The sequence below is a fragment of the Mauremys reevesii genome, linkage group 11 (assembly GCF_016161935.1).
Source record: "Mauremys reevesii isolate NIE-2019 linkage group 11, ASM1616193v1, whole genome shotgun sequence".
Lineage (NCBI taxonomy): Eukaryota > Metazoa > Chordata > Testudines > Geoemydidae > Mauremys > Mauremys reevesii.
The window spans coordinates 34,211,551-34,226,335 of record NC_052633.1 but is presented as its reverse complement, the minus strand read 5'-3'; the positions used below and the strand labels follow the sequence as shown (position 1 = coordinate 34,226,335).

Genomic DNA, 14,785 nt, shown 5'->3' with positions numbered 1-14,785 from the left:
TAAAGTGTAATCCTGCAAAGACTTTTTCCTGTGCACAGCCCCACTGAACTCAATGTAAATGTAACTCTTTGCAGGATCAGGGATTTGCAAAGAACTTTCTTTCACTTTGGATCTCACCAATCCAATCTGTTTTCTCACCTGAAACTGTTGTTTCATTTGGTTAAATTTTTGTTGTAGTTCTAAAAAAATCTGAAGGTTACTCCCAAGGTCAACTGCTGCAGCAGGTCTGAGAGCCTCCTCAAGAATCATTAAGTTATGAGTAGTCTAAAAAAAATAGTGACACAACACACACGTACATTTTTATCTGCATTAAATAATTTATATTTCATTTAAAAGCTCATTTTTGTAAATAAAGTTAAAAAAATCATCTAAGTTCTGTCAGTAGAATTCCATAGAGTGATATTCCACCTATAAAAATGGTAGATCCTAAAGGTAATGTAAAGGAAGCTGTCACCTGTCCTAAATTTGTTTTAAAATTATAAATCTCTCTCTCTCTCTCTAGTGCAAATCCTCTGATGTTCTAAAGGGCTACTGAAGACCCTAGGCACAGTGTAGCTGGAGAGATTCACATGCACTAGGGTGAGGGGAAGCTGGAAAAGCAACACACAATGGAACCCATAGAGCTTTCTCTGCAAGAGCTTGGAGAGTGGTTTAGCAATAACTAGATTGGTAGTATCAGTGGATAAACAGTTAGTCAGATGAACTGGCTAAAACGTGAAATACTGGCCACATAGTAGGCTGCACCCATCACTATAGCTGCTGAAGTAATCTGCAATCTGCCCCTGGGCTAGAGAAAATCCTTTTCTCATTAACCACTGCATAGCCCATTAACTCTGGCTTTGTTCACAGAACTAGGATTTGGTTTACTGGAAGTAATTAATACAGATGAAGTAACCGTTCAGCCACAGTCATGCCAGAGAAATAAATGTGTGATGTCTGGTAAAGTAAATTTAAATGCTCTTCTTTTCAATACAAATACATGATTAGAAAATTGTAATGTGCTTGTAAAAAACTAAGAAGAAACTCATAACATTTATAAACATTCTACTTTTTTTCCTAACAATATCTCTTTCAACAAAATATTTGTAAGCTTAAAATTCAGTAGTGGTATCAGATTCCTTTCCCACACCCAAAGTTAATGCTATGCACTATATAAAGCAGTGATTCTCAAAATGTTGTCTTAAGCAGAATTTTATGGTGTGCACAAAATTAAAATGTTAGAAAAATCAAGCAGTTTACTGCAGCAAACAGAGCTGGCTGAAACTGTTTCAAAATTTGAAATTACGACCAATTAAATATTGAAAAACAATAAAAAAACAGGAAGAATTTTTGGCATGTTTCATTCAACAGTAGCAGAAAATAAAGTTGGGGATGTTAAAGGATGTAGTCCATAGCGTGATCTCTGTTGCATAATCTGCAGAATTAAGTGATGAGAGAAACACTGACAGGTGATAATTTCAGACTATTAATGATGCAGAAATGTTTACCAAAACAGTCATCTTCAAATATGTTTCACTTACTTTTTTAAATTGCTCTTTAAATTTCCAACATTGTTGTTTGATGGACTTTTCTTGATTGATATGGAGCTTCCATGTTGTCCACAGGTCTGTCAGCTCTTCCTTTTCTTTATTTAGTTTGTCAATAGTATCTTCAGTTACTTGAAAAACGTTTTCCAACTTTAATATAAGATTCTTATTCATCTGGTAAATAAATGATAAATGCATTTTCATTTTCCCCAAAGAGAACAACACTTTTTTTTTACAAGAATAGAAAACAAATTTAGAGTTTTTCCCTCAACAAAAATTAAAAGAGAGCAGAAAACAATCAGTCTAATCCAGCATAATCATTTTGGAAATTCCTGGTTGTTTGTGTGTGTAAATGTAGTGGTTATAGAGGACTGGGTGGCTGAAGGGAGTGGTTACTGGACATGGGAGGCTGGTTCTTTGGTTCAGCCGTGACCAAGAATTATCGCCTTCTGACTGCTTGATTGCCATGCAAAATCAGGTGGCATCTTCAAGCCAATTCTTAATGGACAGTGTTCAACATCAGAAAAACCACCAACATTGGCATTAATTCACACAGTTATTGGAATGTTCAGCAAAGGATTGAATGGGACTGAAGGAGGAACTATTTACTTATCCTTAGATGTTGTTCCCTTTGCACAGGCTGAAACCCTTGTGGGATAACATGGGGCAAATTTATTCAGTACTTGTGGGTTTTTGTCTTTGGGTTTTTTTGGAGGACTCACCTCAGTGACATCATAGAAAACTTGGTAATTCTCTTTACTCTTTTCACAACTCTAGCCCAGAATTTTTCCTCTGTGGAAGGCTGTGTGTGTAAATTATATCAGACATTGATAAAGATTTATAATATACCCCCCAAGAATATACTAGGACCACATTAGCAGAAGACATGTTGGCAGCAATATCAGAGAGTACATCAGCAAGGATAAACTGTGTGGAGACAGTTCTATCATCCATTTTTCTAAAAAGTATTTTCATATTTTCCACTAGTACAGACTGCCTCTTAGTGGATGCAGAGTAAATTGTATATTGCACAAATAGAAATATGAGAGGCTAATGTGAGTAAAATGTGTCTGAAAAAACAGTTCTAAAAGGTTATTTTATTTTAATCACAAAACATTTTTTGTGCTTGCTTGGCTAAGTCAGCAGTGCAGACTTGTAGAGCATGTATGATTGGCACAGCTTTTACAAACTGGCTGGCCAGGCTGAATGTTCTTGATTTAAAATGAGAATTTTCCCTCTCTTAGGTGGACTGTCTGCCATTGCTGGCAATTCTCACTTGATTGGATAGGAGACACGAAGAAGTAAAGTGACTTTCCCAAGATCACCCAGCAGAGTGAGGACTAGAACCCAAGTCTCCTGAGTCCCAGCCTCAGACCTGCACCACTGTACCACACTGCCTACACTCACAAAAGATTTGAGAGTTGAATTGATCATAATACCACTTAGCACTCATCTAGTGCTTTCTTAGTTTGAACATATTGCACAAATACTCATCCTCACTGGCCCCTTGTAATTTCTGCATGGAGACAAAAACAAAAAGGCTAACAAGGCTTGCTCAGACCACACAGCATATCAGTGACAGAACTAAGCATTGCCTGCCTCCAATCTGGAGGTCACCACTTCACTTAAAGACCAATGGCCTGAAACTTTTCCTCCTCTGGAGAAACCCATAAGAAGGGGGTTCGGGAGAAAATGTCCATGAGGATCTCCTTACAGAATTCCTCTCCTATTGTTCCTTTAATGGGGTGTGGTTTCCTGTATCCCCAGTGGAAAAGGAGTTAGGGCCAGCCCACAAACCTGATCAGGGATCTGCAGAAGGCCAGGGTTATCTGCATGGAGACCCTGTGCTTCCACAACCCCAGATGGCACAGCTCCATTAAAATCATGCTAACAGGGATCCTGTGGTACCCCCTGGGACTCTTAGAAAGCACCTCAGTAGGAGAAATAATACCATCCCTAGCTATATAATATTTTCTGCTTAAACTCCACAGGGCTGACCTACTTGCTCCTGCTCCTGGCTTCTACGTGTCCAGCCTACTCATGCAGATCCCAGATATGCCGACTGCCCTCCACAAGGTGCAGAAGAGGGTTGAGAGGTGCAGACCTAGCTTTCCTCATTCACATTCTGCATGGGATGGGAGTGATCCATGAATGGAGACTATGGGAGGGATGATCTCGCCTTTAAATTGTCTACAAATGCATTTTATCCTTATACACAGCTGGATCAGCTGGTCACTCGCTAGCAATTCCTGCATGGCCTGAAGAGGGTTACACATATCCAGGCATGCTCTACTGCACTGTAATGGAAGGTTTTCAAATTCTGAAAGATCAATCTACAAGAATTAGGTGATGATAAAATGTTTAAGCTGCCTTAACTTCCTTTGAAATTTCAAGTTAAAAATAATTCTCACCTAAGAATTTCCTCCCAATTTAACCACATTACTGTTATTAGGGTTGGAACCATCAATATTGTGTTTGCTTTATAGCCATGACATCATTATTAGAGCTGGTCAGGAATTTTCCATGGGAATGATTTTTTGATCGCAAATGCAGTTTCTGCAGAACCAAAAATTTCAAATTTGCTAAAAACATTAGTTTTTCTGATGAGAAAATCAACATGAAATATTTTGTTTTGGGTCAATTCAGCCTGAATCAAGATATTTTGTTATATTGAGTTGACCCAAAACATTTGGTTTCAAATCAGTTAAAAAAAATTAAAGGGTATTTTACTAGCATTGTCTTATGGAAAGTGTAGTTTGGGCCCCTCACTGTCTCCTTTGAGTCAGTCTCCCTGGAGGACTTCATCCTCCACAATGCAGCGTGGACACATAGGTAGTCCTCCAAGGAGATTGGCTCATAGGAGACAATGGGGGACCCAAACTATGCCTCTAATAAGGCCATATGCTCGGGAAGCTGTGTAATGTTGATCTCACTTGAAAAGGAGCCTTTGGAGTGAATTCAGCAAAACAAATTGAAACATTTCAATTTCAGAAATGTCTAAATGTTGCTTTTCTATTGCAAATGTCAAAATGAAATTTTTTGCCATTTCCAAATCAATTTTTTTTTAGAATTTCTGTGCTGCCAAGATAAAAAATAAAAAAAAACCCCATTTCGAAAAAAAAAAGTGTCAAAATTTCCCACAGGTAGAAATTCCAAATTTTACTCAGTTCTAATTATGATTCCGCCCCTCCCCCCACTGTGACACACAATAAAAGCTCCTCGGGACATGGGAGTAGGATCCAAGATCTACTCTTAATGTGTCAGTGGTTATTGTAGTTTAGTGCATATTTGAAGTTATGATTGTGAATTTAACAATTAATCCTTGCTACGGTGATAACTCAGTGAACTGCAGTCTCACCAAATGTAATGAATTAATAAAATCATGCCCCATATCTTGAGTGGAAAGAATCTTCTTTAAAACAATCGGCCACTGAGTATCAGCTGACTCAATCACAGTCTTGTTTTCAGCTTCACACTCTGTTTGCACAGGCTCAGATTTATAGAATTCCTTCAGACTTTGAGCTTGGTCATTTACCTGCAGAAAAATGCAAGAATAAAAGTACAGGCCTCAACCTCTAAAATCAGACTTGGTGGTAGATTTGAGTAATACATTAATGAATGCTTTCCATGTTTTAAACCACATCTTCCTCTACAGAAAATTGGACTATCATAAAACAAGCAGAAGTGTGTTAAGTAACCCAGAAACCTATTTTAACAGCTGGCAAATAGGCTAGGAACCGAAGTGAAAAGTTTATTATTCAATGAGAGCTTCTAAGCACACAGCAATATGTTTTTAAATTGTTAGCAATTTGTTCAATGTCTGTCATCTATTTTGTAAATATAAATTGCTTAGCTCCATTTAATGTGAGGTAACAAAAATTAAGATTAGATAAATACAACAACGCATGTGACAAACAAAAAAAATACTGAAAGTCAAACATTAGGATATGAACAAGTAAATGTGATCTTGTTCTTAATTAGTGTCACTAGACTTGAGAGCTTAATTGCTATGGCCAAATTTATTTAAAAGATCCAGTTCCACCTCTGTTCTCATTTTAGTTTAAAGCACACAAGGAAAATATTAGTGAATAGTGTCAAAGTATTTAAAAACAAGGATCCAAAAAAACCTAGTTCTATCAGTAGCCCAAGGTTTATCAGTTACCAAAAGCATGTTAGAAATGAAGGGACTGATTATGGTCTCAGCTGGAGTGGTTTACGCCTGCATCATTTTAACTCATTTTTTGCACCAATTTAACTAAATTGTTTTTTTCTACCAATTTAATTACATTGGTAGAAAAACTGGACCCTAGTGTGGACACAATTATACTAATATAAAGAAATTGTATCAGTATAGCTTGGTTTTGGTTAATTTACTGAGGCAAACTGTACCAATGTTAGCACTTTTATATAGATACCCACATGAGGGGTTGCACTGATTTAACTACATAGGTGTCTTAAACCAATGTAGTTAAATCAGTGCAAAAACTGCATGAATGCAAATCCTTATGCTTGTGTAAATTTACTGACCAGGGCTGGACTACACACAGTTCTTGCACTGATTTAATTGAGGCCCTTTCTGAGGAAAATTACCTCATTTGGAATAGACTGCAGCCTATAGGCTGTGTAGCTACTGGAGGCCTGCACAGCTTCCCTGCCATAGCAGCCCTAGATGCTATTTTAGGCTAGACAAAACCCTTGTTCTCTCTCCTTCTTGTAAAATTACAGAATTAAATCCAGTAATTCAGTAGGGAACCTATACCTCCTTCGCTGACTTTAAAAATGCCACATAAGCTTTTAGAACATCTAGTTTTGAACTAATATTTTTGTTAAGTGTTGTCAGTTCTTCATTTAGAAGGTCAGCTTTGCTAGAGAAAGCTGCCACCTCTGCAGGTTCAAATTCTTCCACTTCATTAATAAGTCTCACAGCTGCTTCCAGTTCATGTGATGTTTCCTATGAGGGCATAAGCATAGAACACAGTACATGGTGAGTGGAAAGGGCTCGTGAAAATTCACATCCTAAATGTTAATTTCTGGCAGTATTGGTTCTTTCTGTTTAACCCACCCACCTATATAGCAAAGGAACAACTCAAAATGTACATTAAATGCCAAAGCTAAACATCCCCCTCCTGTGACAGTTTTGAAACCAAACACAAAGCCTGAACATAATAAAATGTTCTAATTTTAAATGGAAAAAATGTGTGTCTGAATATTTAAAATCAGTGTAGCCACTTGACAAAAAAGCAATGGAAATTCTGCACCTGGGAACGCTGATAGAGGAAAGGGATGTGCCACCCACAACCAAGCTTATGGTCAGTAAGTTCCCATGCAGTGCAAATCTGCAAGCCCCCAAAATCAGAATAGGGACCAAACAGCACATCATGTCTCCACTCCCCAAACCCAGTAGTATTTTATAGAATCATAGAATATCAGGGTTGGAAGGGGCCTCAGGAGGACCAATCCCCAGACAGATTTTTGCCCCAGATGGCTCTCTGAAGGATTGAGCTCACAACCCTAGGTTTAGCAGGCCAATGCTCAAACCACTGAGCTATCCCTCCCGCCTATAGGTGGGTTGTGCAGATTTCCTGGATATTACCACCACACTGGTAGAATCAGCCAGGATTCTGTTTTTCAGCTCTACTGTGTAGGCTCACAACTCTGGGCAAGCACAAATGTTTTACTCAAGCGTTACACCTACTTTTTCTAGTGGGCCCTATAAAATCTGGAACACCTCTTCCTTAAGTTAGATATTGGTTTGATATTACATGGAACCTAGTGAATAAATTGCCAGAAAGGACTTTGACAGCAACACTTCATTCTCAAGAACCCATAAGAATGGTCACGAATAAAATCCAACCCTAGTGAAAAGCCTAGCTAGCATTTACAGCCCTAGCATTGAAAAGGATCCAGGGTTTCACTTAAATGTGAAAACTTGCAAACATGATGGTTAATCATTTCAGAAAACAAATGTTTTTGCTTATGTGTTTTTCAAATGACTTTTGGATCCCAATTTTTCTCAAAAGACACAAATACTTTAAAATGTGAATTTATGGAATTTTTGTCCTGCATGTATAATGTTATCATCCAAAACTGCACCTGTGAGGATGGCATCAGAACTATGAACTATTGTAGGAAAAGTGTTTAGTGCATATATTTCTATATCTAGAGGCCTAAGATAGCTTTGGATACTTCAGTCCATCTTTTGGATTCATAGCACATGGTATATTTATCTCTGAAACTCAGCCAGAATACAAGCTATATACCCTGTGAAATTCCATAGAAGGAATGGGTAGGTGGCGAGGATATTGTAGTCAAAGCACATTACACAGTTTCTAGAGAAAGACCACAACAGGCAAAGGAAATATCCGCATCAGAATAGTGTTACACAAATTGAGCAGAAATGTTGGCAAAAATTATTTCATGCTCATTTGCCACAAAGAATGGCTTTTATAAAGCTTCTGTTACTTTTATATTCTTGCTGAGTGCTCTTCAGAATTGCTTGTACATGAATTTTAGTTTCAGTGCTACTGCACAAATCAAATTATTGGATTATATAAACTGGTACAAGACAACAAGGAAAAAGAACAAAGATACTGAGTTTTCAGAAATATACTCAAATTGGGACTAGTTCCAAAGAGAATACGTATAGCTGCATTTTTAAAGAGCTCCTAGCTTAGCCTTGAAATATGAAGCTGGAGTGAGATTCCAACAGATTAGTAGAAAGTGGGCAGGTGGGGGAGGCGGGAGTGCTAAAGTAGCTTTAAGCCCCTTGTGTATGTTGTGGGGCCTGTCTGGTTATAACAGCCTCCCTGCAATGATTCATGCTGCAAGGGTTCTTAGAAGGCAGCCTTATGGCTGTCTCTACAATACCGGTGCATGGACCTGGGCTTTTACACCATTCCAGCTCTTTTACCCAGCATGAAGGAACCTGAGTGGGGGAGAGAATCTCACAACTGGAATTTCTGATGACCACATTCTTGAACATGTAATTTTTGACATCCCAAGAGTTGGTGGATCAGTGATATACATCAAGAACATGACATTTCCAAGAGTATTAAAATCTGACTGTGTTTGGGTCTTGAGATACTAACAGAGGATAGGTTGATACTAAAAAAGATAGGGCTGAGATGAGAATGGAGAGTACTCTAACTGTAAGAATTACCTACTTGCAGTTTTAGTTATATTATTGTTGATGGATTATCAGATTTAATAAAAATGAAGACCTATTTTCCTTCTAAGGAAACGTGCCCATCCCAAGCTGAGCATCTCAGCAATTTTGGAATTTTTAAAGTATACATTTGTGTCTAAAAATACTTAGGGTAATAGCATATGAAAAGGTTTTTTTACCTTAGCTTGATCAGACAGTTCTAGGTATTCGTTCAAAACTTTCTCCGACTCAGTCAAACAAGAACCAGGATCCATACTGATTGCAAGTATCGGACTGACTTTTTTAATTGACAATGATACCTTTAGTTAAAAATATAATATATACATCATTATATTAATTTACATCACTAGGCATTATAAAAACACAAACTTGAATAGAACAAAGTGAGGGAACAGACTTAGCTCTTGGCATTTCACCACTTTGATTTCAGGAAATAGAGGATGCCAAAAACAAAAAATCCAACCAACCAACTTCTTCTAACTATTTCAAATCTAACTAAAAGGTCTGGTTTGCACTTGAGACAAAGATTCATGCCTGCTCTCTCATATTTTATCTAAATTGTTTTTCTCTATCCCTAATTAATCCAACATTGTTATTTTAGTAAGTTTGAAGCTTCACAATGTTATAATCTAGAATTTACTATCTTTAACTTAATACTTTCAAGATACTTCATGTTTTAAAAAAGTTTTGTTTTATAGGTTAGGCCATTTTAAAATGTAAAACATCTTTAAAACTTCTCTAGCAATCCAAAAGGTCTATTTTATGTAGATATGTGCACATAATTTCCCTTAACGACAACAAGAGTTATGCATGCATGCTGGCAACAGGATAGGTCATGAAAAGCAGCTGCAGATGACTCTATATGTGGTATACATAGCCACTGCTAGGAATGTGAATTCACGTCTACCATCCATTTTAAAATGAGGCTTCTGAATTTGGTCCAGGAACTGTATGTGTCAAAGGGAGCTTAATTTAGCACCAGATCCTTCAGAATGCTTGGCTTTAGTGAGAGGTTGCAATGGGAAGTGTTTTACTTGGGAGGATGAGACACTGGGTAGCATTCTGTGAGAAAAGCTGAGATCTTTTGGCTCAAATGCTCAAAATATCCTCAAATTCTGGGTGTCTGAGGCGGGGTGCCCAAAACTGAGGCACCCAGAATCAGAGATCACATATGAAAATGTGGGTCTAAAAATAATGAAGTAAAAAATAGTTACATTTAGAGAATTCATTTGATTTAGATTCACATTTTTCTAGTGAGGCCTTTTGTGTGGGACCAACAGCAGATACCAGTGAGGCTTTTCTTCTAGACTATTTAAACTATGCAGTTTGTTCATCACGCTCCAATATCCCAAAACCTCACTTATAGAAAATGTGTGTAAAGGAATCCATGGATAGCAAATTGACTTCTTCCCATTTGATTCAGAATAGTTCACTATAAGCATCATGTTTACATTATAAAATGTCAAATTGCATATTGAATAATTATTGAATCATTAAATATGATTTAATTGTTTTGGTCTGCACTTTGGAATGTCTTTGCTGTGAACCTTGCTACAAATATTATATTGCATTAGAGGTAGAACAGGCACATAGGCTCGAAGGGAAGCCCTATGTGCCTATTCTAGCTCTAATATAACAGAGGCCAGAGGGAGCTGAAGACATTCAGCAGGCTTTCAGTACCTTTCAGGATCAGTTCCTTAATGAGTAAAAGGAGCTGTTATTGTGAATGTGATACGCTTTCCTTTGGCAGCACAGAGAAATCACATCACCTGTGCTGTGGTTCACAATCCCCATTCCTATTGACCCCCAAGTTCGCTTTGCCTCCTTTCTCATTGTCCACAAAACAAAATTGGGAAAAAATATAAAGAATGCAGGAAACTTGCATGCAAGTCCAGGGCCGGCGCTTCCATTTAGGTGACCTAGGCAGTCGCCTAGGGCGCCAGGATTTGGGGGGGCGGCATTTTGCCACCCTCTGCGGCAATTTGGCGGCAGGGGGTCCTTCCACGCTCCGGGTCTTCGGCGGCAATTCTGCGGCAGGTCCTTCACTCGCTCCGGGACCCGCTGCCGAAGTGCCCCGAAAACCGGGAGTGCGGAAGGATCCCCCCACCACAGAATTGCCGCCAACGACCGGGAGCGCGGAAGGACCTCCGCCCAGGGCGCCAAAACCCCTGGCACCGTCCTGTGCAAGTCACAGTCCTGGATTGCTTGCTCATCTTACCCAAAACAAAGGGCTCATGATCAAAGCAAATTCATGATTTATTTAATAGGTATAATGTGTTTGTAGAATCAGCGTCATTTTCAGCTCAAGGCATTTAAGTTTACTGGTGCCTACAGCTGCACTAAGCATTTCATAGGTACAATTCACCTATCCTCTCTACCAGCTAAGTACATTATTTGGTATTATTCAGTCAGAAGCAAAGTCTAGTGTTCTAACAGCTATAGACAGAAATTCAATGCAGTCTGCATGAATACATTAATGAGGATGCCTTTTATAATGTACCTTCTTTAGATAATCTTCTAGTGAGGCAGTGAGCCCTTGTTTCTTTAAAGCAAGTTCTTTGTAAGCAGGACACTGTCTGATTAGTTGATCCACTCTTTTCTGAACATATTCTATCATTTCCTGAATTCCAGTCATCCAAGAGCTAAATTGGAACAATACAGCTGTTAAAACTTCTCCTGGCTTGTGCACCAGCAAGATGACAGAAGGTGAATAAAAATAGCTCTTCTGTTTCATATCAGAAATGATTTAGCAAGATTTTAAAAACTCAAGTCTTAAAAAACCGTAACAGTAATAATGCAGATAAAATTCTTAAGGAGCAGAGCAGAGAAATGACATTTCCTAACAAATTATTTCACATTCAACGCATAAGTAAGGCTCAGATGGAGATACGCTTACTTGCACTGTTAATCCCAATGACCTCAGTTGCACTACCTATGGAGTAAGGTACTACTCAGTGCAAGTAAGGGTATTAGATTCTGGCCCTAAAGGAACTGAGCAGAAGGGAGAGAAATGAAACGTGAACAATTGAAAATATCTGACATACCAAGTGGCTTAGATTTCTATTTTTAAAAGGATATTTCACTTTGCCTCCAAATGTTTCAATTTTCTTACAGTAAGTGCACAAAACTTGTCATCTCATTCCCTCCACGCTCTAAGCTAACATTTGTTTAAAGATGCTGTTTGAATAGAAGTGTAGAATAAATCAATTGAGAAAGCACCAATTGTTTTATAATCTGAAACATTTAAGCACCAGGGTGCCAATTCACAATAATATGAATACTTGAGGCAGTTCTCTCCAAATTGTAAACAAGTCATCACATAGAATTAGGATTTGAAGATGGTGCATAAAAAGAATTAATACTCATATTAATTAATTTATTATTGAAGTTGTCTCTGACAAAGATAAATAAATAAATCCAAAATTTAGAAGACAAATACTTCTAAAGTGTGAACTTTGTCAATTTAATCTCTGCTGACTTCCTAATGTACTTATCTTGATTCAACTATTTATATAGGGCCAGTTCCAGTGATTCAGAAGACCAAGTTTAGCCATCCTGACTGAAGTTGAGGAATACCCGATCAACCATGCCTATCAAGATTCACAGATTCTAGGACTGGGAGGGACCTTGAGAGGTCATCGAGTCCAGTCCCCTGCCCTCATGGCAGGAACAAATACTGTCTAGACCATGCCGAATAGACATTTATCTAACCTACTCTTAAATATCTCCAGAGATGGAGATTCCACAACCACCCTAGGCAATTTATTCCAGCGTTTAACCACCCTGACAGTTACTACCTTTTTCCTAATGTCCAACCTAAACCTCCCTTGCTGCAGTTTAAGCCCATTGTTTCTTGTTCTATCCTTAGAGGCTAAGTTGAACAAGTTTTCTCCCTCCTCCTTATGACACCCTTTTAGATACCTGAAAACTGCTATCATGTCCCCTCTCAGTCTTCTCTTTTCCAAACTAAACAAACCCAATTCTTTCGGCCTTCCTTCATAGGTCATGTTCTCAAGACCTTTAATCATTCTTGTTGCTCTTCTCTGGACCCTCTCCAATTTCTCCACATCTTTCTTGAAATGCGGTGCCCAGAACTGGACACAATACTCTGGCTGAGGCCTAACTAGCGCAGGGTAGAGCGGAAGAATGACTTCTCATGTCTTGCTCACAACACACCTGTTAATGCATCCCAGAATCATGTTTGCTTTTTTTTGGAACAGCATCACACTGTTGACTCATATTTAGCTTGTGATACACTATAACCCCTAGATCCCTTTCTGCTGTACTCCTTCCTAGACAGTCTCTTCCCATTCGTATGTGTGAAACTGATTGTTCCTTCCTAAGTGGAACGCTTTGCATTTGTCTTTGTTAAACTTCATCCTGTTTACCTCAGACCATTTCTCCAATTTGTTCAGATCATTTTGAATTATGACCCTGTCCTCCAAAGCAGTTGCAATCCCTCTCAGTTTGGTATCATCTGCAAACTTAATAAGCATACTTTCTATGCCAATATCTAAGTCGTTGATGAAAATATTGAACAGAGCCGGTCCCAAAACAGACCCCTGCGGAACCCCACTTGTTATACCTTTCCAGCAGGATTGGGAACCATTAATAACTACTCTCTGAGTACAGTTATCTGGCCAGTTATGCACTCACCTTATAGTAGCCCCATCTAAGTTGTATTTGCCTAGTTTATTGATAAGAATATCATGCGAGACCGTACCAAATGCCTTCCTAAAGTCTAGGTATACCACATCCGCCGCTTCTCCCTTATCCACAAGGCTCATTATCCTATCAAAGAAAGCTATCAGATTTGTTTGACATGATTTGTTCTTTACAAATCCATGCTGGCTATTCCCTATCACCTTACCACCTTCCAAGTGTTTGCAGATGATTTCCTTAATTACTTGCCCCATTATCTTCCCTGGCACAGAAGTTAAACTAACTGGCCTGTAGTTTCCTGGGTTGTTTTTATTCCCCGTTTTATAGATGGGCACTATATTTGCCCTTTTCTAGTCTTCTGTAATCTCTCCTGTCTCCCATGATTTTCCAAAGATAATAGCTAGAGGCTCAGATACCTCCTCTATTAGCTCCTTGAGTATTCTAGGATGCATTTCATCAGGCCCTGGTGACTTGCAGGCATCTAACTTTTCTAAGTGATTTTTAACTTGTTCTTTTTTATTTTCTCTTCTAAACCTACCCCTTCCCATTAGCATTCACTATGTTAGGCATTCCTTCAGACTTCTCGGTGAAGACTGAAACAAAGAAGTCATTAAGCATCTCTGCCATTTCCAAGTTTCCTGTTACTGTTTCTCCCTCCTCACTGAGCAGTGGGCCTACCCTGTCCTTGGTCTTCCTCTTGCTTCTAACGTATTGATAAAAGATCTTGTTTCCCTTTATTCCTGTAGCTAGTCTGAGCTCATTTTGTGCCTTTGCCTTTCTAATCTTGCCCCTGCATTCCTGTGTTGTTTGCCTATACTGAACCTTTGTAATCTGTCCTAGTTTCCATTTTTTATATGAGTCCTTTTTATTTTTTAGATCGTGGTTAAGCCAAGGGGGTCTTTTGCCACATTTTCTATCTTTCCTACCCAGTGGAATAGCTTGTTTTTGGGCCCTTAGTAGTGTCCCTTTGAAAAACTGCCAGTTCTCTTCAGTTGTTTTTCCCCTCAGTTTTGATTCCCATGGGACCTTACCTATCAGCTCTCTGAGCTTACCAAAATCTGCCTTCCTGAAATCCATTGTCTCTATTTTGCTGTACTCCCTTCTACCCTTCCTTAGAATGCATGGAGAATGCATGGAGTATGGCATTAGGCTGAATCTGGTGAGAAAATGTGGACCGTAGGAAATCCAAGATCGCAAAAAGGACATTATTTATGGAATAAGTTGTTTAGAATTTTGCAAATTAATTTCTCGTCATACTTGTAACCTCTTATTTTTCAGTGTAACCTTAAATTTATAAAAAGTTGTCCCTCTATTTCAACATTTCTTAAAGAAGAGATACTCCTTTTAATTTATCAGTGTAGCTCCTTCAAACACTAATAGAGATTAAGGTTATACCTCCTGTAGATGATTACTTAGAGCTTAATAAAATCTT

General features: G+C 38.5%; 1 protein-coding gene across 5 annotated transcripts in view; it reads right to left on the bottom strand.

The window, feature by feature from the left end:
• CCDC141 (coiled-coil domain containing 141) overlaps positions 1-14,785 on the bottom strand; it is a 155,463-nt gene that overhangs the window by 49,268 nt on the left and 91,410 nt on the right. For 4 of the 5 annotated variants that reach the window (XM_039494686.1, XM_039494689.1, XM_039494688.1 and 1 more), the window contains exons 9-14: positions 11,192-11,333; positions 8,871-8,990; positions 6,286-6,477; positions 4,885-5,061; positions 1,521-1,700; positions 139-264 (exon numbers count right to left, since the gene is read on the bottom strand). In XM_039494686.1, the coding sequence (XP_039350620.1) occupies positions 139-264; positions 1,521-1,700; positions 4,885-5,061; positions 6,286-6,477; positions 8,871-8,990; positions 11,192-11,333 (937 nt within the window). The remainder of the gene's footprint in view (positions 1-138; positions 265-1,520; positions 1,701-4,884; positions 5,062-6,285; positions 6,478-8,870; positions 8,991-11,191; positions 11,334-14,785) is intronic. The other variant, XM_039494687.1, reaches the window with a different exon arrangement.